This window comes from Pteronotus mesoamericanus, unplaced genomic scaffold, assembly GCF_021234165.1.
Source record: "Pteronotus mesoamericanus isolate MK-2021 breed Mesoamerican mustached bat unplaced genomic scaffold, CSHL_Meso_final scaffold_1066, whole genome shotgun sequence".
Lineage (NCBI taxonomy): Eukaryota > Metazoa > Chordata > Mammalia > Chiroptera > Mormoopidae > Pteronotus > Pteronotus mesoamericanus.
The window spans coordinates 1,323,883-1,348,356 of record NW_026555299.1 but is presented as its reverse complement, the minus strand read 5'-3'; the positions used below and the strand labels follow the sequence as shown (position 1 = coordinate 1,348,356).

Below are 24,474 nucleotides of genomic sequence, written 5' to 3'. Positions count from 1 at the left end.
GTTTATTTCTTTCATGCTACTAATTCAGAGTTAAATATTTTTTGTTTTCAGAAACTTTTTCTAAAGCTGGTTAAAAACAACTGCAAAACTGTACAGCCAATCCAAATGTTTTGTTTATATACATAAAATTGTGTCAGTATATAAAAAGCATTTTCATCACATTTCATAACCCTAAATTCTACAGTAAGTAAACAATAAGATGCAATAGTCATTTCCTTCTCATTTTCTAGGGAAATGTTGGTAAGCAAGTATTAATCAGAAAACATTGATAGAAAGCATTTCTAGTATATCTGACAGTGGGACAACTTGCAGGAGAAATGAATAAGATCAGAAAAGAACAAATCACATAACCAACCAAAACTGTTCTAATCTTGAAGATTAATTTTCCAGAATGGGAGTAAAATGCAAAACCTTTTATTTTATGCCCATAAAGTAGAATATGCTCCACCAGAGATCAAGCAATCTTTCAATAATTTGAAATATGCTCTATTTGAAAGAATTGGGGATACAAAGAAGATGATAAACTAGTCATCCTAGAGCACATTACTGTTCAATTCATCAAATATTTATTTATTCATCAGAAGTTTATAGGATACTCAAGGAGTTGATAGCAGAGCTAGGAAAATCATCAATAAATAACTACAAGGTCATGACCACACTACAAAGAAGTACAAGCTGCTTTGGTAACACAACAAGAGGTCTTAACCTAGTTTACACTGACAAATAGGATTTGCCCTAAAAAACTGATGCCTAAGGTGAGACTTAGAAGATAAAGAGGTATTATGAGCTGAATTGGGGGAGAAGAATGTTATAGGCAAAAAGAACAGTCATGTTAAGTCTCAGAGTTTAGGAACAAAAAAAAATTTGGCACATATGATACTGAGAGAAGTTCAGTATGACTGGAGTGTGGAGAGGGAGAGCAATCAGAGATGTGGCTGGAAGGTAAGTGGGGTCCTCAAAGATAGCAGAGATGGCCTCAAGGGCCACAGGATGATCTCAGATATCATTTTAAAATTCATGGAAGCCACCAAAGGGTTTAAATGAGCCAATGATATGAGATTTGCATTTTGGAAAATGACACCTCTAATTACATTGTGAAATATGATGGGAAGGAGAAGGAGGCAAGTGCAAAGACAGGGAGTCTTCTAAGAAGACTTCTCCATTACTTGTAGCACATAAGGCAAGACATAATAGTGGCTGGGATAAGACTGTTTCTCAGTTGGGGATAATTTTATCTCTTGGAATACATTTAGCAAAGTTTAGAGACATTTTTGATCATCATGACTTGGGAGATTGGTATTACTGATAGCTGATAGGGAAAGGCCAGAGATGCTGCTAAACATCCTATAACACACAGGACAGTCCCCCAATACAGAGAATTATCTGGGAAAAAATGTCAACAGTGTGAAGATCAATAAAATCTAGAGTAACTACTTGGCAGTGGGATAAAGAAAAGGGGATGAATTTGAGAGCTATTTAAAGATAAAATTAGAGACACAACGAGGAAAAGAAAGACAACAAAAAAAAAAGTTCTAGGTTTTGGCAAGACATAAAAAGAAGTACAATAATAAGTATATACACAAAGTAGTATGGGAACAAAGAAGCAGCAGCAACTGACTCACTCTACAAGGGGAGGTAAGGAGTGAAAGGGTACACCAGGAAATAGCTCCGTAGAACATTCTCTAATTATACTCAAGTAATCACTTAAAATAAAATAAATTAAAGAAGTTTACCATTACTTACAATTTTGTCATAAAAGTCTTTGGGAAGTTTGGAAAGAATTTCTACTGCTTCCAAAAGCTCATAAGCATCTATCTGTGGCACCTCATCACCGTCATCACCACCTTCCAGAAGAAAAACAAAACAAACCTCAAAAATGGATGGAATGGTTTTGCTTTTCAGTTACCAGTCCTTTCACACCTCTGATGAAATCTTGATACAGAAGGAATTAGCATTATTAGTGCTATATGTAACTTATATTTTATTAAATGACAGTCCTAGAAAATGTGACTAGTGAACATAGGTTCTTGTGGTAGAGCCTATTCTTCCGAATTTTTATAAACACCAGTGTTTAAAATTGGCTTACCTCCCTCAGCATCTCCACCAGCAGACTGCTGCTGTTCTAATTTTGCTTCTAGTTCTTGCTGGGAACGCAGAAACCGAGTTGGTTTAGGAGCACCTGTTGGCAGTTTGACCCATTCTTCTTCTAGTTCTTTCAACTACAAATATCATAATATATTTTAAAAACATTATCTACATCTCCACCATTAGAGAATATACTTAACATTATATTTACTAATATAAAACTTAATTTCCCATTTATGTGGCTCTAAAAGGGCAAACAAGATTAAATTTAAATTTTATACATTTTGTGGCGTAAGTCAAACTAATTTATATTTACTACACTGAAGATGACTAAGCATACAGGAAAAAAGAAAATCCATTTCTTCCAGACACTCTCATGAATTCAGATATATTTGTATCAGATAAAGCCTCCAAAACCAATTATAATTAAAAAAAAGGATAAATGCATTTTTTCCAAACAGATATTAAGTCCTGCTACCAGATGCATCATAAAGGGATCTTTTAAACTGCTATACACTCCACACTAACATACTGGAATCACTGAATGCACGGTACGTAACCTGAGAGGACAAAGTAACAGCAAAGACAGTTAGCTATGCTCAGAAAAATCAACTGATTTCAAAATTAAGAATGAAAAATAATTATTTGCAAGGACAGAATATCAATAACAATGACATGAAGGAAATATCTTCATATATTAACCGTATGCAAAGACAACCAAAAAATTTTTGTGCCTCACCTGGAGAGAGTTTATATTTTGTAATGGGGGCCTCAGAGCATCCCGAATCCACCTGTAAATCTCCACAGCAATTAGTTTGGCTTCATCTCGAACAGCCTTGTCTCGAGACTCAAAAAGTTTTGGCAACACTTTGATAATTGGCTTAAGCAAGATGACTTTGGAACCAAATTCACTAGAAGTAAAAAATTGGAAAAAGAGTTATCAACATGCTTGCTTGGGTGAAGTGTTAGTTTTCATTCACTCAAACATAGCTCCATACCTATAGATTAACAGAGTTATATAAGTGGAGTTTTAAGGCAGAGAAAAAGGGAACTAATAACCACATCTATGTTTTGATGTCATTCTTCCCATCTTTCAAGTTCTAGGGTCCAAAATAATATTACCATTTTAAAACTAACTTTCTAGGTAACCAGACTAGAAATAATTCAAGTCTATAAAGGACCAACACTTGTGTAATATCTTAAATATACATGCATATACATATAAAAGCTTAAAAATAAGAACAAATCAGTTTATAAATATATAGATGAGTGAAATCTGCTTTTAATAAAGTTTTTAATAGTTCTTACAATTAAGGTGGTTCACTCTACTTGACAGATCACTAATCCTGGCAGTATGTGTTTCATTCCTGACTTTGAAGCTAGCATACTATAATTCCAGGAAATCTTTTTGCTTCAGTTTTCCATGGGGAAAATAGATGCATTCTGACTTCTTTTAAAAAGGTAACATATTCAACCTCATATATCTGTCACATATTGTATTTTTAAGTTCCCAACTGGCCAAATTTAGCATTCTGATTCACTGCTAACATTTCTGAATAACATTCTGGAACAAGAGAAATTAAATTAAATGAAAAAACACTGAAATTCTCTAGTAAGAGCCATATATATCATTTATCCATTACTGAATGTGAACATATTTATCTCACATGCATAAACACAACACCACTTTTCAGTAATAGCTACTGACATATCCAATAGGACAAAGGAGACACTGAAAATACTTTCTAGAAAGTGATATTTAATAAGACACCTGGTTGTGTAAATAGTTTAAGTATAGATATCTTAGCATGAAACTAAACTAGATATCTCCAAGGTTGCCTTATGGTGATGATAAACCATTCCTTTTAGATCATGGTGCCTGAAGAATCTAACATTTAGAATTCTTAGTTTTCCTTTACATTATTACTATTTCATTTGATTTTTTTTTGTTTGTTTGTTTTGTTTATGCGTTCCACTATCCTGGCCTGCTTCTGAAAGATTAAAAACAAACAAACATTGGAACAGGTTCACATGGAAAATACCTTAACAAAACAAAAGCTAATCTTGACACTAAACACATTACTATAGAAAAAACAAAAGGGTTCTAGAAGCCTGTTTTATGGGCCATAGAACATATTTGGTATCCTGGAATTTTTGCTAACACAGATTGGCTTAAGGAAGCTCTGGAACCTAGGATTAAACAGATGGCTTCAAGGTTCCGTCTGAGAGAACTATCTAGTTCCACTTACAGATTCTGAGATGTTTTAAGACAATCGAAGAACCACACAGGGATGGGACTAAATAACATCTATAAGAAAGATGTAAGAAGATATACCTAACTTCTTTTCTTTTTTTCCTACCCTTACTTCTCCTAGTCATCTTAAAATGAAGTAACCAGACCAGAGTTTACAGCATTCTAGATTAGAAACTTCTAATTAAAAGGTAGATTACAGTATAACATATTTTATGAGATCCAATACTAAGGAGAGATCTACTGATACAAACACAGTTTTAATTACCAAGTCAATTCACTAAATCTTTTAAAAAGGTTTTATTTATTTATTTTTAAAGAGAGGGGAAGGGAGGGAGAAAGGGAAGGAGAGAAACATCAATGTGTAGTTGTCTCTTGAACATCACCCCACTTCCAGGGACCTGACCTGCAAACCAGGCATGTGTCTGGACTGGGAATCGATCTACTGACCCTTTGGTTTACAGGATGGCACTCAATCTACTGAGCCACACCAGCCAGGGCCAATTCACTACATTTTTACGATAAGAATGAGCATACTATTTACTATTCATAAAAACATGTGACAACTATACTATAAGAGTCTAGACACAAGGAAACATCACACAAGAATCTAAGTGAAAGTCAAATTTTATAAAAGAACACTATGAACCAACCGAAAGACAACATGAAACTTTAAAACTTGTAAGTTGAGGGTAGTTTAAAAACATCGAAAAATTTTGATACTTTCATATAAGACAAACACCAAGGGAAGCATCTTCTTTCTCTAAGATGTAGGCCATATACAAAATCACAAGAGAGTTGAGAAAATCTTCAGTCTTGTAGGCTACACATTTAGGGTTTCACAAGAGCCATTTTCTAAAGTATCTCATGTGAATGGTTTTGGAGACAGGATATCAGATTAGAAGGACTGCCAAATCAGAACAAATTAGTGGCCTGTCTAATTCATATTTTCATAGCAAATTACAACTACTTGTTCCTGAAAGAGATACCATTCATGAAAAACTTCAAAAAAAAAAAAAAAAAAAAAAAGGACCAAGACATTCTTGGGTTGAAAATAACTTATTACACAAGAGTACAAGTTATTTTCTATTTGCTGTGGCTATAATTCTGTTTAAAGGCATACAGCATTTGCTTCTACTTTATAAAAAGGCAACTAAGGTTTGCTTTAACCATCAAACTGTGTCTTTAATCAACACTTCAAAGTATATAAATTTATGCTTGAGGACAGCTAGAGAGAAAGAGCTGCTTAAATACCCTGAGCAGTGCTTTTCCACAAAAAGGCCAATTCATACTCTGAAAACAAGTTGGAAATATCCCGTTTATCTTCATTAGAAAGGAATTTAGATAAAATAACTATGCAACACACTTGAAGGCTAAAATTACTGAATACAAAGTCCACACTTGAGGAATGAGTTCAGCTTTTCTAGGTCACTTTCCTGGTTGGTATGGCATGCCCAGTGAAGTCCAGCAGTTTTTATTTTTGTTTAAACCAGGAACCCAAACGCAACTGTGATACTATAGTTACTAGAACTAAAGCTAAATGAAAAAAATCTTACCTTAAGGCTTTCCTCAGTGTCTCTGTACAAGCCACTATAATCTTGGGGTTCTTATTGTCCAGGCCTTTTAGGAGCTCTTCTTGCACAGCCTCTCCTTTCTCAATCTCTATGTACATAAGACAAATCTCGATGCCTAGCTCCTTGGCTCTGGCTTTGGGTTGGTTGAACACTTTACTTACAACACCTGATACAACTTCTCCTGTGGTTCTGTAATAGAGATTATAAACAACAATCACACACACAAGGACACACTTTAGTAGAAAGTGCTGGAACAAGGTCATGGAAGGCATGGAAGGAAGTGCAGGGGAGGTACAAATGCACTTTTTAAATTCTTAGGAATGACGTAAATGAGTTTCTAATTTTTAAACTTATGTTTGAGAATATTAAAAAACTTATGCAAAAGTTTAAGACATGTCACACAAGACAAAAACAAAGAACCATAGGTTGTTTGTAAAGGTATAAAATTGAAACAAGAAAGCAAAAATCTCTTGAAATCCCACTACCCAGAGAAAACTACTTTCAACTTTTTATCCACTCTTCCTGTCCTTTCTATACACATGTGTATGTACACACACATACACAATACAAAAATAGGACTATGAAGTTCTCACTTTTGTGAAAATTTTTTAAAAAGTAATTTTAAACACTTCTTAAGATAATTTCTTCACGGAAGGAATGGATATATATGCACCTTTTGCAACAAAAGGCTGCTCCCAACTCCTTGATAAGGCAACAATAACTTTACTGCTTTGAGTCGCTTGTAAATTAAATAAAACCTGTACTATTGGAAATTAAAGGAATATGCAGCATGTGTCAAACAAATTTCTAGTATCAAAAAAAAAAGAAATTAAAAAAACAATGATTTCACTAATGGCAAGGGAGACTTAGGGAAAACTCTTAAATGAAGGGCCCGCATTTGTGGGTGTGTGCATGTTTGTCGGGGGGCTCCTCTCAATGACATAAAGACTAGAGTTAGAAAAATCAGGTTTAAGAGGCTCATGACCACAGGAGAAAGATGTAATTCTAAGATCATCTAGTTGGGATACTAGGCAAAGATTTTTGTAAAGCCCAGTTATTTTCAGTGAAATTCTGGTAATTTCTTTGTTGACAGCCTCTCAGTTTCCTCTAAAAGCTGCTGAAGACTTTCCATTTTAGTTTAGAGTAATTTCCATGTGAAAGGCTGAAAAAGAAAAAACATCGCTTGTTCATCAAACCTTAAGGTAAAACTCAAGATCTGATTTCTAATTTGTTCCTTTTTAGAGATCCCATGTACCATTCAGACTTCTGAGAACAGAGGTAAAGACTAAAAACAACAACAAAACAACCAAGTATCAAGGAACTATGAAAGTTAGAAAATTCATATATTCTAAAAGTGCTAATATAAGGACAGTGATCCATGAATATATATATAGATAGATATAGATATATAGATTAATCCAGGTAGCACCAGACAGGGGTTTTTCACAGAAGAGTTGAAAAGAAATTACTTACTTTCCTGCTACATGGGCATTTTCAACATAAACAAGTGCAGCTTCTAATCCTTTCAACTGAACCACTGCATTGGAATCAGTCACAAATTTTTTTATCAATCCTAAAAATTTGGACCATTCTGGGCTCTTTTCATCTCTTATTTTCTGGAAGATCTTCAGGGCCTCTTCATACCCATTTAACCTTGCTTTCCACAGCTAAAAGAAAATAGTATTTTGAAAAACAAAACAATAATGCTATTATTATTTATTGTTAATTGGGGAGGAAGGAAAAAATACCCTATACCAGGATATCTGAACAAAGGACCCAATGAGTGGAAACAAAAAGGAATTTAAGAAATTCAGATAGTTTTTAAAAAAGATTATCTAATAAACTTTTTAAGTGTTTAATATTTATGATATTCTGCTAAGGTCATCTAAAATTCCTGACAAGCCATTATAAATGTATTTCAGATACAAAGTATTCAAGTATTAGTTATTACTTCTTTAGAATGTGGCATTAAAGATCTTACAATTCAAACACAAATCATCCTGCTGAAACATTCCAATCTCCAAAGTATGTTGTGTTTCAGTTGTACTGTATAATCACTGAGTAGCTTTAAACTATATATCACACAGTATAACTACTGACCAAACAAGCCACTGATACTGGAATTTGAGTTCCAGAAAAGTCTCACCTTGTGTTCACATTTCTGATCAACGGGCAGCTTCAACCACTCACTATCATCTCCCATTGTGCTTCCAGTTTCTTCTAAGAATTAACAGTAATTCCTGATCAAATAAAAATGGATATCTATTAACTCTAGCATCAAGCAATCTGTTAAGAGAAAAGGACTTTTCTGAGATATTTATTTTATTGTGATGCACCAATAAGATTAAAAAAGCTCATTCTTTGATTATATACCCATTAACAGAACATTTTAAAAGAGCAAAAAAAAAAAAAAAAAAAAAGGTCACCTGAAAACTCTAGAAAGGAGATATTTGTTTTTAAAAAATGATGCTTATATAGTTTCCCAAATGGGAACTATTTAAATATATAACAAAGCTAGAATAAAGCTGAAGAGCTGAGCTACCTGGTCTTTTAAATGGGCAAGAGAAGATGGCCCTGGCCAGGTACCTAATTTGGTTAATTGGAGCATTGTCCCACTATGCCAATGTTGTAGGTTGGATCCCCAGTCAGGGCACACACAAGGAGCAACCAATGGATGCATAAGTAAGTAGAACAAAAAAAAAAAAAAAATCAATGTTTCTCTTTTTCTCTAAAATCAATTTTTTAAAAAGGCAAGAGAGAAATTTCAAAGAATGTCATACTTTCAACTGTTAACTTAAAATTCCTTACAGAAAATATTCAATATGGAAAAATCTTGATGCTACCCAGCTCTCTATCTAATGCTGGTAAATATGATTTCAGTCAGTATGTTTACGTAAACTAGTAAAAAAATAAATCCCTGAATGAACTATTCCTTTATTTTTTTAAATTATATTTTATTGACTATGCTATTAGTTGTCCCAATTTTCCCCCTGAACTATTCCTTTATAAACTTTATATTTAAACCATTTTTTAGTTAGTGAGGTTTATAGTCAATATTCCTTTAATAACTTTTGCTATTGTTTAGATAACATTTCTGATTATGAAAGTAATATATGCTAATTGCAGAAAATCCAGAAAATATATAAGGAAAGAAAGTATTAAAACACAATTTCACCACCATGATGAACACTAAAGTGTGCGGCCACTTGAGTCCTTCCAGGTTTTTTTCAATGCATACAGTGTATAAATTACATGAAAAAAGAAAAGAGGGAAATCCTCTCGCAATCTTTTTCTTATATGGTCACAAACATTCTCCTATATTTGAGAACCTGATAATGTTTAAAGGCTGCATAGCACTCCATTTTTATCATCAGTCCTACTGTTGGGATTTAAATTGTTTCCAATTTTTCAATATTATAAATAACATAGAAGGGATTCTGCTTATTTCCCCTCTCCATCCTCAGTCCTGGTCTGACAAAAAATATCTTCAATAAGTATTTGTTTAATTAATATATACCTTGATAGTGTCTATCTTGAATTAGGCATTGTGCAAAGTACTTGTTAAGCATGCTGATTCATTTTGTGCTAACAACTACATGAAAGAAAGATATTCCCCTCACTTTATACACTAGGCTCACAAAGATTATGTAACTTGCCTAAAACAACAACTCTGGCATGCAGGGCGATCACACTAAGATTCAAAGTCTATGCCTTTTCTTTTATAACCTGTTCCCTCCCATGAAAATGTAGGAAATGTTCCAGGAAAAGTTAAATACTGAAAGACTGAATTGTGAAAGTTTATCAGTGTAAGTGGAACTTTCTTTAAGAATGCTCTAAAATCTCCAGGACCCTGTAAAATAACAGTAGCACATTTTAGAGCAGGAGTCAAACCTTAACGGAGAAGAGAAACTCTAATACAGCAATGACAGGAGATAAAATAGTACAATACTTTGGAAAGTTGGAAAAACTTCACAAGTATATCAAAAAGAATGAATAAATAGTGGTATATTCACTAGTGTAATATTATACAGCAACAAAAATGAATGAACTATATACTGCTTCTCCAACTCTATAGTGAAAAACCAGTCTTTTTTGTAATATTTTAAACAATTGTACACTGATGTTTGTCAAATACAATAAAAATTAATTATTAAATCTCTGTATTTTTAAAGTCCCCCAAGTAAATGCAAAATAGTCTAGTCACCATGAAAAAAGTAAAACAATTTAGTGGTTCCTTAAAATTTAAACATAGAATAATATGGTTCTGCAATTCTACTCCCAAAAGAACTGAAAACAGGTACTCCAATAAGGACATACACATGATATTTATAGGAGCACTATTCACAACAGCCAAAAAATAGCCCAAATGTCCATCAATGGATGGAATAAACAAAATGTGGTTAGTACATACAATGGATTATTACTCGGCCATCAAAGGGAGTGAAGTACGAACACACGCTACAACTGGATGAACTTCACAAACATGATGCTAAGTGAAAGAAGCCAAACACAAAAGGTCCTATTCTATATGACTCAATTATATGAAAATATTTAGAATTATAATAGATCAATTCATAGAGACAGAATGCAGATTGCTGGTTGCCAAGGGTTGGGGAAAGAAGGAATTGGGTAGAAACTGCTTAATGGGTAAGGAATTTTACTGTAGAGTGATGGAAATGTTTTGGAACTAGATAGAGGTGGTAGTTGCATAATATTGTGAATGTATAAAATGCCATTTGAATTATTCATTTTTAAATGGTTAAGTTTTATGTTATGTGAATTTCACTTCAATAATTATCTTTTTTAAGTCCCAAGGTGATCTAATGTGCAGCCTGGGTTGAAAACCTCTAACGTAACTTTATTGGCACAAGTTTGGGCTACAAAAGCAATCTTTCCCCATCTGTTTTCAAAGAGAAACACTCAATGAACTCTTTTAAAATATTTTCCAACTAATAGAATGTGACAATAACATTCCACTGCCAGTATTTTATGAGTTCACTACAACACTTTTCTTTTTTTCTTGTCCACTACTTTTGGAAACATGACGAAGCAGGTTATTCAGCCTAAGTGCCTCATAGAAAATTTAGATGCCATTGTGTTATACTTTCGGAAATGGCTTCTACTATATTCTAGTCTGAGTTTTTAAAAGTTGGTATTTATGATCTTTCTACTGAAAGGAAAGGCCTGCTTCCTACCCAAACCTCCCCAGCCACTGAAATAATGGACGCAGTGTTTGTGTATGCATGTGACACTGAGGACTCTTGCTCTGTCTCTGTGTTTGTCATCTTCCAGGGTTGATACACTAAGGAAAAAGCACTTCTCCACTAATTTTTCCCTATAATTATTTTAATTATAAAATTAATTTTAGAATTTAACTTTTACATGTACAAGAAAACATATGCAAGGAGAGTTACGAAGCAGTACAATAAAATGGACCTACCACCCAATCTGAAAGTGAGAACACTAACAGTATTATTATTGTACCTGTGCACTTCTTTCCTACTCCATCTTTCTCCCCACAGAAGCACTTTCCTGAAGTTTGTTTAGTTCTATGCCAGAGTCACAGTCACACAGTCCTAATCAACAAAATTAATTGTACCTGTGAGCTTTAGAAAACTGTTATCTTATTGCTTGTAATCCTCCATAACTTGCTTTTGTCATTTACAATTTCTTTTGTAAAGTTCACCCATGTGGAGTACTACAATTCAGAGCTGTTCAAAGCGTGGTTCAAAGACTTGTGCTGGTTCACAAACTTATTCAGAGATAAGTACAGAAATAGAGGTAAGTTTAGAAACAAGAAAAATAGAAAGAATAGCTTCTTTAGAAAAAGACATTTTAGAATTTGTCTATTCTAGCTTCTTTTATTATGGTGGTCTGAGGAGCTGAAACAACTTCTGTGAGGGTGAAATAAGGAAAGTAAGGGAGTGTAGGCTCAGGCTGCAAAGTAGTTAAGATTGGACCCTAAGAGGTCTCATAAGCGATGTTGAGGAATTTGGACTTCATCTGGAAGGTAAAAGGAGATTTTGAAGGACTGTAAGTAGAAAAAAATTGCATATACTATCACACTTGCAGTGTTTGAAGACCCTGAATGTAAATGTAAAAGCAATATAAAGAACGGCTTGTCAGGCAGTAACAATGGAGAGGAATCAGAAGGCTGTATCCTAAATGAAAGATGATTACCCTGGACCTAGGGGTAGTAGGAACGCTGGTGGAGAAAAATGGATGGATTAAGGAATGTCCAAGAATGTCCTTACTGCGTGAACGGAGAAGGGGTGGAAGAGAGGGATGTGGAAGAGTTCTGGACAAGCTGAGTCGGAGATGAGCGCTGCAGAAGTGTGCGACAGTCACTTATGCCGGGGAGGCTGGTCTACAAGAGATTTCCTGATTCCTCGTTTGGTAAAATTCCTACAATTTATCTGCATCTGGTTTCTCGATGATCTACAGTGAAAACTATTCATACTTTATAAATAATTAAGATTTATTTTGGTGATTACCTAGCTCTATGAAAATATGAAGAGTAAATGAGAGTATATATAAAAGACAAGTTTATTTGCCTCCAAAAGGGCTCAGATAATTTAGAGAAATTTAAAACACAGTTATTTGGTAAAAGGAAATCATCCCTAATCAGCAGCTGCCTACTAATCAAGCCTAACTACCCAATTGGGCCTTAACACACTGTTAACCTGTCCTTGGTTAAGAGGAGAATGATTACAGCCTTAACTGTGATTTGGGGTTACCCATGCAGTTCAACACCCCCTCCCACCTCAACCCTATTCCATTGAGAGTTCACTCTACCAGCTGAAAAGGAAAATCTTTGAGATTAGCAAAAAAATAAAGGGTAATAGATTGTGATCTCTATAACTCATATTAGTTCTAAATGTCTGACTATATAATTCAAGAACATTTGGGGTGGGGCGGGTCATTAAAGTAACCACTATTGAGAAAGCTAAACTTTGCCTCCACTGCAAATTTTAACCATTATCACAAAGGAAAGTCAAGTCCTTGGGAACATTCAGAACATTTAGAAAGTAATAAGCAGGAACCTCAGAGTCAGTATAAAATGAAATGTGTGTAGAATAAAAGTTAACAATTTCATCAACTGTCACACAAGTTAAAAGCTTGATGGTTTCTTTAGAGAAATGCAGTACTGTTTTCCCTTTCCTCCCTCCCTTCTTTGTTATTTGAGAGAGAGAGGGGGAAGAGAAAGAAAAAGAGAGAGAGAAAGAGAGAGAAGACATTGATTTGTTGTTCCATTTATTTATGCACTCACTGGTGGTTTCTTACTATGTGCTCTAATTGGGGATTGAACCCACAACCTTGGCATATTGGGACAATGCTCTAATCAAGTGAACTACAAAGCCAGGGCCTACTGTTTTCAAAATACACAACAAATTAAAACCAAACTATCATTCATGATAGCTGAAGAATGCAAACAAATCAAATGTCCATCCACTGATGAATAAATGTGGTAAATGAAATAAAATGTGGTAAATCCACACAAGAATATTATTTAGTAATAAAAAGAAATGAAATACCATAAAGAATTTCTAAAACTCAACAACAACAAACCCTAGGCAAAGGACTTGAACAGACATTTCTCCAGTGACCAATAAGTACATGAAAAGATGTTCAACACTGCTAATCATTAAGGAAATTCAAATCAAAGCTACAGTTAGATTCCACCCCACACCCATTAGGGTGCTACTCTAAGGGAAGAACAAGTGCTGATAAGCATATGGAGAAACTGGGACCTTTGTATGCTGTTGGTGGGGACGTAAAATGGTGCAGCTGCTGTGAAGAATAGTACGGCAGTTCCTCAGAAAATTAAAAATAGAATTACCATATGGTCTGGCTATTCCATTCTAGGTATATGCTCCAGAGAGTTGAAAACAGGGTCTCAAAGAGATTATTTGTACACCCATGTTCATAGCAGCATTATTTACAGTAGCTAAAATATGGATGCGACCCGAGTATTCATTGACAGATGAATGGATAATCAAAAAGTGGTATACACATATACTGGAATACTACTGAGCCTGAAAAAGGAAGGAAATTTTGGGTTTTGCGTGGGGCTTGGATGTAGTGTGGCGAAAGGTAGGGTGAGGGGACAAGGTTGCAGCGAGTGTGGTGAAACTCTCCTCCCCTCACGCCAACGCGTGGGACAGTGTGAATGCGGTGGGTGTTGGAGCATCACCTGCCTTCTCTGAGCTGGCGCTGAAGATTTAGCGACCTTGTCCCTGACTCCTCCACCACCGCAAGCACTCGTGCCCTATCATCACCTTGTGGGAGTGGGAACTGCCTAAAGCCAAACCAAACAGGAAGCTTAGTTTCTCTGCCTAGCCAATGATGTCATTCAGAACAGCAAAAGGGGATGGAGTATACAAAATATTTTGCACCAGTTATAGCGAAGGCTTTTAAGCATGTTTAAAGTGAAACTGATTAAAGTTGTAAGAAACACCTTGGAAGAGTGTTATCTAACTGGGAAGAAAGGTCTGTTTGTGGAAATGATGTATTAGAACAATTTAATAAGCAAGCTGTGTATGGCGATAAGAAGTCTAGGAAACTCTGTATGGCGATAAGAATTCTAAGTAAAGGTGGATGAAAATAAAAACTGTTCCTCTCTGGGATCTCCACATGAACCACCACAGGCTCTAGATCTCGTTAGAACATTACAAGATCTAGTAAATGCTGCTTCAGGTGATGCAGCAGTTCAACAGAGGAGAGCTGCTTTATCTGTTTAAGTCCAAGAAGCATCCCTACTAGGCAGCAGATAAAGAATCTGGAGACTTTCTAAAATGGTAGAGGGTGCTCGTATGTTGCTGCAGATTACAATGGCAGATTGGCAGCTGAAATAGATGATAGGAAGCAACTCACTCGCACATTAGCAGATTTTCTTCATTGTCAAAAGGAAGGCCTTGCAGAGAAAGAGCATAAAGTGGAAGAGTATAAGCACAAGTAAGCCAGAGTTTTCCTAGTGTACAAAGAACTCAGGTCCTGGATCCAGAGCCTGCCAGACTTATCTGAATTGCCCCATGTCACTAGAAGCCATATGCACCTGCCCTTTGCAGTAGACTTCTACAGTGAAGATTGACGATCAGTCTCTTTCCAGATCCAGGACTTTGCAGGAGATGGAGACAGAATGTATGGATAGTCCAGTAGCATTATTTTTGTATATTGTTGAGAATGACACTAACCAAAAGAGAAAAGTAATTTATAAAATTGTTTAAAATGTTTGTTTACTCTTTTACTGGTAAGTTAACTTGACAGTTTAAACAAAGTGATGATCTCTGGGTATTTATAAGCTCACAAATAGTGATTATTTTCAAAAGACCTTTTGTAAATTTTTTTGATCCAGGGCCGTGTGGGAAATTCCATGTTTCTATTTCCTCATTTATTTTCAAATGTTTTTATTTTCTTCAGTATCTAATCACAGTATAGTATGTAATTCCTAAAGCGTAAGAGCTAATCAAGAGTTGGTTGAGACTTGATTATGGTATAGTTAGGACTTGATTGTAGGAGGCTAAGTGTTTCAACTTAATCTTCACCCTTCTCCCTGACCAAAATATCAGTTCTGTGCCTCTCAATGACTTTGATACCTTATTCTTTAGAGGTCAGTAATTAAACACTAAACATGGATGTCATTTTTGGGGTCGGATCTTAAAGAATGTTTCCACAATAGCACCATAGGTGCTCCATTCTAACTGTTGGTGAAGAATAAGAGGAATATTAAATAGGGACCCCCTCGAGTAAATTGTTTAGAAATAGTTGATTAGATTAATATGAATTGGTTGGAAAACGTTATGAATTTTGACATTTTCCCAGGAGTATGGTTTTCATTCCAGAACTGATTTCTGTGAGATCAGTCTCCTTTTAACAAAATTGATCCCTTTAACATAAAGCCATCTGTGGGATTAAGAGAAACAACAAAATGATACCTGTATTATTCCTGTAGCCTTTAACTTTAAAAACAATAGTATTTTTAGTTCTAATATCTCAAGGAACATTCATTAATGTTCAGTAAAGTAGCCTGGAACATTTTAAATTTTTCCTTAAGGTTTTTGAATGACTGTGTATTTGGAAATTAAGGAGTGCTGCACTACAGGGAAGAGCTGGTAAATATTATATTTGTATATTTAGAGTTACCAAAACAATATACTTTTACCTTTTTTTAACCCTGTGTGTTAGAGCAGTTGCATGCTCTCCTGCTTTCTTCTTAAATTACACTGTTAAGCTGTGAATTTATAGTCAATGACGACTTAGAAGAAAACTTTTTACTTATTACTTTACATATTAGACATTATTCTTTTCGTGGTAAGCAGATTCAAATTAGATAGTCAATAAAACATCTCTAAATTCCCTCCCCCCATAAAAGAAAGAAATTCTGACATGTTATAACCTGGATGAACCTTGAGGTCATTATTCTAACTGAAATAAGCCAGTCACAAAGAGACAAATATTGTAATATTCCACATATTTGAGGTACTTAGAGTAATTAAAATCATAGAGACAGAAAGTAGAATGCTCATTGCCAGCAGACGGATGGAGCAGGGGAATAGTGGGTTGTTGTTTAATGGGTATGAAGTTTTATAAGATGAAAAGACTGTGGAGATGAATGGTGATGACGGTTGTAAAACATTATCAATGTATTTAATACCGCTGACCTTCACACTTAAAAATGGTTAAGATGGTAAATTTTATGTTTAATTTGCCACAATAAAAAAAAAAATGAAGTAAATGATACAACATGGATGAACCTTGAAAACATGTTAAGTGAAAAGAGTCAGTCACAAATGACCACATACTGTATATTCCATTTATATGAAATGTCCAGAACAGGCAAATCTATAGAGACAGAAAGGAGAGCAGTGGTTACCCAGGGCTGAAGTGTTTGGGGGATATTAGAAGAGTGATGACTGGGGGCGCTGGCTGCTTCGTAGGTAATAAGAGCATTCTAAAACTGATTGTGGTGATACACAAATCTATAAATGTGCTAAAAGCCACTGAACTGTGCACTTTAAATGCGTGAATGGCGTGTGAATTTTATCTCATTAAAACTGTGTTTTAAAGGACTTATGGACACAAACAACAGTGTGGTGATTGAGGGGGGAGGGAGGTATAAAAGGGCTAAATGATAATGGAAATAAACACAATAAAATTTTTTTTTAAAAAGCCAATCTCAAACAAAATTAAATTCAATTAAAAATAAAAAAACCCAAACTAATAAAGGTTACTAATAAAAGTCCTTAGGAAGTAAGAATTATTTGTTAAAGCTACCAATAATTTCACATGTGCATATGCTGGCTGTAAAGGTTAGAGTCCTTTCTAATAGTAGGACCTAATAATTAGGAGTTACTGCATTCCAGTTTTACCTAAAACATTTGTTCACCGAATTTCCACAATATACTCAAGGAGTTCACAGGAGTCGAGATAGTATGTGTAAACAAATAATCATAATACAAAATATAGTGTATATGGAAAGTGACATTAGCAAGGGACAAATGAAGGTTATTACAAGAGTTCAAAGATAGGATTAACACCAATGAGTGAGGGATGGTCAGTAAAAATCTCATAGAAAGGATGGCATCTGAACTCAGTGAATGAATGATAGATGGGCTTTTTCAAAAACAAAACAAAACAAAACAAAACAGGAGTGGAAGAGGAGAAGTTCCAGACTGAGAAAACAAGACGGGCAGTCTTGGATGTAGAAAAGTCCTAAGCATGGTTGGGGAACACTGAATGGCCCCACTTATTGGAGTGTAAGATCAGAAAGGTAGATCAGGGTCAGATCATGCAGAATGCTGAATATTAAGCTAAACAGCAGAGGAAGATGAACTGAAGCAGGGCAATGATATGATCCTATCTACTTTAGACAAGTCTATGTAGAACGAATAGTAAGAGGAAGAAGGTAGAGTCTTGATAGGAAATCACTGCAGTATTCCAGGGCAAAGATAAACAAAAGCCAGAAAGGGGAGTTGGCACTAGTATTGGAAAGGATGAACAGGGAGGCTGAAGGGAGTTACATTAAAGAAGTAGAATCAGTAAGTCTTAGCAACTACGGATGTGGGAATAGGAATGAGAGTCTAGTAAGAGGCCCCAGTCTAGGTGATGGGGTAACAGTAGCACCAATGACAGAAAAATATGTCAGAAAGTTCTGGATTGTTTGTTTGGGGGAAGTGAAGGCGTGGTAAGGAGTGTAAGTTTGGTTTTAGACTTCAGAAATATGATCTTCAACTGGTTAGAAATATGGCACCAGGGATGAACAGAGGCATCTGGATTTTATAAACAAAGAAAATCAAATTTTCATTATATAGCAAGGTTTGATGCTTTAAGAATGAAAACTACCAACAAAGAAAAGTATTAATAAAATTTATTTGAACTACTACTTATAATGGTTCATTCAATCTAGTCCATACTACAAATATTCAGAAACTTCAAATTATTCAGATCTCTTAGGTTTTACCCTATCCTAAAACAGAGGCAAAGGTAAGGAGGGCAGTTATAAAATACATCTGTTCTACAGAAATATAATCTTGCACCACTGATGTTATCTAAAAAAGCTTAAATACCATATAGTCAACACTACTGCTGGAAAAGGTTTGGATGTAATTATTTTTTAGACCAGAAGAAATGTTTCTAAGGTCACACATAAAGGCAGAACTTAGAATAAATTTCAAACTGTGTGACTTTTCAGTTTTGTATTCAATTAAATAACAAATTACCTATTAAATATGCATTACGTACTATCATAACAGACTAAAGCAATCTATGAATTTTCTTATTTATCAACCAACTAAAAGTAAGGCATGAAGAGATTAGGTCATGAGTATTGTTAGAGCTGGGTCTGAAACCTACATCTCCTGTCTCCCAGTCCACTAGTCTTTCTCATGACCCAAGGGTTCAAGTGTCGGATCCTTTCCCATACCTTGATAGTCTGTAAGAATAATTATACAGCTATTAAATAGATTATTTTAGCTTCCTACTTGGGAAGAAGCTATGGCAGTGAAACTATTTTATGGCTAATTTCCAAGCCCTTGACCTACAAAAGCTCCTCACTATCACAATACAAGAGATCTGGATCTGATTACCATTCCTAGACTTTCACTTCTGACTATGGAAATGCTACTGCAGAAGCACAGAATGAGTCTGAGGGAAGTTCAAGGAAAATTTTTGCCCACTCAAAAAACATCTCCTTTGAGTGACCAATGAGGTGTGATGATAGTCTCACTGCAAAAAAGAAAATAATTATAAAACAAGGATAAAACAGAATACACAAACACTCAAATCATGTTTAGGAACAAATAACTGGATTAAAGAGGCATAAAAATTATGTAACTGGCATACAAAATTTAAGCGTTTTATTATTAGTTGGTCAAGCCAGACGAAATCTCTAGGTAGCCAGTAACAAAATGACAAGCCTTTCCTTCTTTCTTTTCTCCTTCACTTTCCATTTATTCTTTTATTTATTCTTTATTGTGTGTGTGTGTTTTTTTTTTCCCATTACCATTTAGTCCTCTTATACTCCCTACCCCTCAGACCTTTTAATTTAAAAAACCTCAGTGCCTCCAGGTAATTCCTATTAACAAGGACAAGATTTATCCTCTTGCTGGAGTATTCTGCATTATCAGGGAGCTAGAAATCTGAACTGCTTCCATAGCAGGTTTATCTCAACAAACTTGGGTATGCTTCCTGTTCTAAACCTGGGAAGTTGGTCTCCCCTAAATTCCTTCTGAGCGCGGGGAAAGTAAAGAGCTGTAAAGAGCTGTCTCTTTCACATCGTGCTACACATCAGCAGGAAAGAAAGTTAACTGGACTCTCCCTAACAGATGATCACTGTCAATGTCTCCAAAAGGTGGACCCGACAACAACACAGGCCTCTGGGGAGGCTGAAAACTAAACCTGCCTGTGAATTAGGTCAACTTTGAGAGTTACTGCTCAACTTTACCAAGGTAGGTGAAAACCTAACGCTCATTCATCCCGAAGCCACTCAGGTCTCCAAATCCCAGGCTAAGGACCCAAGGCTCAAGGGCACTGGATTCAGCTGCAACTGTCCAGCTCAACAAGGTTATACTCGGGTAAAAGCAATCCTCTCCTTACTCTAAGTAGGAACCAGGGGAGGCAACGCCAGGATGTGGGCACCGCTCAATCACTGCATAGCCAAACAAGCACTCTAGGGCCGCTGCCACCACCTAGAAGTAGAGCAGATGCCCCAGGCTTTAGCTCAGAGCAACCGGCATTGTTTATGCTCTTTCGCTGGCCTTAGCCTCTGATAGGCCAGGAAAGTCCCCTGAACTGTCTACAAGGGCTTCCGGCCTGGGAACGGGATGCTGGACCCCCCGCCCGCAGTTTGACACTTACGCTCCCCAGGCATGGAGAGGCCCTAATGTCCGAGCAGAATCAGCAGGAATACCGGGCGGGCAGCAGCGGTGGTGCTGCCGGCCCGCTGGGAAACACCTCCCCCAGGGGCGGGGCCCAGAGCGTGCAGTCTGAGTGCCCGCCCCTCCTGGGCCCCCTTCCCGCAAACGCTAATAGCTTAAAGGAGCCGCTGCTCTTGGTCCAGAGGTCTGCAGGACTAGGGCCTCTTCCAGCCCACAGGGTTTGTAAGGCAAATTAAGGCCCAACCAGGGAGATTCCACCACGGTTGGATGGATCTCGTTTTTTGGTGTCAATACAGGTAATGTACCAGAAACAAAGGACATGATCAGTTCCCAGTATCACAATCCTAATCCCTCCTCCAGGGGTGAAAAATATTGATGCAGGAAATAGCCAAAGCATCAGGATAAATATACAGACCCCATTATGTAAGCTGCTTACTTCCTTAACTTGAGCAGTCAGTGTTCTTCCAATGGCAACTCAAAGGCCCAGAAAAGATTTCTGGCGGCCTGGAATGCTTCACTCACCCTCTCACTGACTTCTTTTCTTCTCTCAGGACGAGGAATCCCAGACAATGATACAAGATGGGTAGGAAGGTAACAGGAGATGAAATAGAAAAATAACATTCTTCTTGTGAGTAAAATGTAATCTTTTAAAAACTGGCCAAGATTCACTACAAATCTATGTCTCTAGATAAAGAATCTTGCATGTAAATACAATTTTTCATACATCTAATTTAACATGAAGAGTTCTTGAGAATATTGTAGGAGACACTGGATTACCAATATTTCAGAGAGTTAAGTAGTGGTCTCTGAGCTCTCCATAGGCTATCAATTTTTTTTCGTAAGAGGAATTTTTCCTCTATCTCAGTTTACAAGGTTTGACTGCATTTTGTGTCTCCTCCATATGTCAAGAAAGATTTTTGTGTGTTTTATTTATTGATTTTTAGAGAGAGGAAGGGAGGGGAGAGAGAAACGTTGATTTGCTATTCCACCCATTTATGCACTCATTGGTTGATTTTTGTACGTGCTCTGATCAAGGATCCAACCTGAAAGTTTGGCTGATCTGGACGATGTTCTAATCAACTGGGGCGGGGGCGGGGTGGGGGGGGAGTGTGTGTGTGTGTGTGTGTGTGCGTGTGTGTGTGTCCCCTGTGTGTTTTTAATCTTGATCAGAGGACATTTTTTCATTGCTTTGAGAGAGAGAGAGAGAAAGGGAAAGGGGAGACAGAAAAAGTGGGGGGGGGGGGGGGGGGGAAGAAAGTGAAAGAAACATGTACAGGAGAAGTATCGATTGGTTGCCTTCTCATACACACCCCAACTGGGACTGAACCCACAACCTGGGTATGTGCCCTGACCAGGAATAAAATCCTCGACCTTTTGGTCAACAGGACGCTCCAAACAACTAAGCCACACAGGCAAGGGCTGTGTGTTTTTTAAGCCTGTATTACTCCACCTAAACTTGATAAATAAACATGCCTTACTAAAGCCTTCGGTCACCACCAGACCAGTTTAATGAAGCTAAAGATCATTAATAAACGTCCTAACATCTATCATCCCAAATAGTGGCTCAAATGGAAATTTAGATTCCAAAGGACAGGCATAAAAATGGCTCTACCAGGGAGCAGACCCAGGTTACCTTTGTTTGCAAGGTCTTACAGAATTCAGGGCTAAGTAAATGGCTAAATTTGTGTTAATCTTAATTCCGAAGTGGAGGGGGGATATGAAGGATAAATGGCAATGGAAAAAAATACAATAAAAATGAATTTTAAAAAAGATTTTCTTTCATTATATCCTCATTAAGCACATCACACTATTCTGATGGTAATAATGGTTTGTAGAGCAGCTTTCCACAAGATTGTGAACACCTCAACAGCAAGGGCTGGAAGGTACTGGGTTGGCCAAAAGTCTGTACGGTTTCTTCCATAAAATAAAAGACACATTTTGCATTTTCACCGATGACTTTATTGACTTGTATATTTTAAGTATGTATGTTGGCTATCTCCCGAATGGTATAATGTTAATTGTTCTCAATTAATGTCTTGATTTGATTGCTTTCAACTTCAAGTGGTCTACCTATGGAGCATCACCCAGCAAGAACTCTCCAGCACAAAACTTTGCAAACAACTTTTGACACGTTTGGTCAGCCACAGTGCCTTCTCCATGCACTGCAAAAATCTTTCCTTGCATTTCAATTGCGTTTTTATCTTTCCTGAAATAGTAAAGCATAATATGCCAAAAATGTTGCGTATTTTTCCCCATCTTCGATATTAAAATACCTACACAAAAGTTCACCAATTTTGAGAAGTTTTTAAAAAATGTATTCTGAGCCCTGGCTGGGTGGCTCAGTGGACTGAGTGCCAGCCTGCGAACCAAAGGGTCCCCAGTTCAATTCCCAATCAGGGCAAATGCCTTGGTTGCCAGCCAGGTCCCCAGTAGGGGGCACATAAGAGGCAACCACACATAGATGTTTCTCTTCTCTTTCTTCTTCCCTTCCCCTCTCTCTAAAAATAAATAAATAAAATCTTTTAAAAAATAAAAATAAATGCATGCTGATATGACAGCTGTCACAATAAAATCTAACAAAATTGTTTCAAACGAAGTTAAAGACAACTAGGTGCTACTAGAGTCATCTTATGGAAAAAAAAACAAATGCGCTTTATGGCCAACCCAATACCTTAAACATCTTTTTCTTCCAGTGTGTGATATAAAATGAATACTGAATATTTATCATAAAAGGTATGACCAACACTTCCTTTGACATAGGAATCCTGGTCATCTCAATAAGCATAGTACAGTGCATATACACAAATGAATAATACCCAGTGCAGTGCTTATTAGTGAATTAAAAATTTAGAGGGGAAAAAATGCATTGATTTTACAGCTCCGTCTCTGACATCAGACCTCAAGATTATAATCATAAGTATTTCTATCTTTCGTCCCAAATTCATAGACATTTTATATAACTACAGTATTTCCAAATAGTTCTTAGACATCTTACCAAATATCACAGTCCAAACATAGCTCATCTTATTTTGGTTATCACTTATTTTCTTTACAGTAGGATGAGAAGACTAAACTGGACATGTAAAACCTTCATAATTCAACAAATTAAGATAGTAATATTCTCCTTTAAATGGCACAATGGAAACTTTAGGAAATTATTTGGTAAATATTACCTACAGATATCAGTAAACCTAGAAGTGAATATGGGAAAATGGTAACAATTCATGTATCAGGAAGGAAGGTTTTTCTAAAAAAAAAATCTTTCTCTAATGTAATTTTTTTTCTGCAACAAATTAACCACAGGAAAATATTTAGTGCATACATAACCAGCAAGGGAAAAGGCGTTTTAAGCAAAACTGGTGTTCTTTATTAGAGCGTAGTCAGTGAAGGAAACAAGCCAAGTTAGTGATTAAGAGCAAGGACTCTAAAACTAGAGTGTTTAGTTCAAATCCTGATTTATTAGCTGTGTGGCTTTGGACAAATTCCCACCCCGCTGTGCTTCTGTTTTCCGTATGTAAAATGGGAAAAATAATACTACCTATCTCATTGTGTTATTAGAATCAAACGACTTAAGTTTATTATATTTGTAAAGTACCCACAACAGTGTCTAAAATACAGTGGTATATATGAGTGTTTGGTAAGTATTATATGCAATGTTTAGCAAATACAGGGTGGGGTGAAAATAGGTTTACAGTTGTAAGTATGGGAAACACTATTCTTGTATAATTATTTATTAATTATTGTATTCTTTTCCATATACACAGCTGTAAACCTACTTTTGCCCCACCCTGTATTTGTTGTCTAGCTTTTCTATCATATTCCTTTTAAAACTAAAAAGCAAGTGCATACCTCCCTCCAACTGACTGTTCCTAGTCCCTCACCTTCTAGTTGTTAAAAGCTGCATTACAGAGGATCAGGGAGGGAGAGAAGACACTCTTTAAGCTAAGAGCCTTTAAGTCAGGTTTACTTTACAGTAAAATTCACTCATTTAGTACACAGTTCTACGTGTTTTCACAACAAAGGGTCATGTATCCATCACCACAAATGAAGAATATCTCCAATAGCCAAAAAATTCCCTGTGCCCCTTTGCAGTCAACCCCTCTCTCTCAGGCAATCACTGCACTGGCTAGTAGTCTGCCTCTACAATTGTACCTTTTCCACAATGTCATATAAAAAGAATCTTTCAGGC

General features: G+C 36.2%; 1 protein-coding gene and 1 pseudogene across 2 annotated transcripts in view; one reads left to right on the top strand and one right to left on the bottom strand.

Annotated features, from left to right (window-relative positions):
* CKAP5 (cytoskeleton associated protein 5) overlaps positions 1-24,474 on the bottom strand; it is an 83,688-nt gene that overhangs the window by 45,879 nt on the left and 13,335 nt on the right. For both annotated transcript variants that reach the window (XM_054587058.1, XM_054587059.1), the window contains exons 2-7: positions 8,057-8,150; positions 7,384-7,577; positions 5,893-6,099; positions 2,825-2,996; positions 2,087-2,219; positions 1,744-1,844 (exon numbers count right to left, since the gene is read on the bottom strand). In XM_054587058.1, coding sequence (XP_054443033.1) covers positions 1,744-1,844; positions 2,087-2,219; positions 2,825-2,996; positions 5,893-6,099; positions 7,384-7,577; positions 8,057-8,113 — 864 coding nt within the window. In that variant the 5' untranslated portion in view covers positions 8,114-8,150. The remainder of the gene's footprint in view (positions 1-1,743; positions 1,845-2,086; positions 2,220-2,824; positions 2,997-5,892; positions 6,100-7,383; positions 7,578-8,056; positions 8,151-24,474) is intronic.
* Positions 14,158-15,001, top strand: LOC129081444 (regulation of nuclear pre-mRNA domain-containing protein 1A-like; annotated as a pseudogene).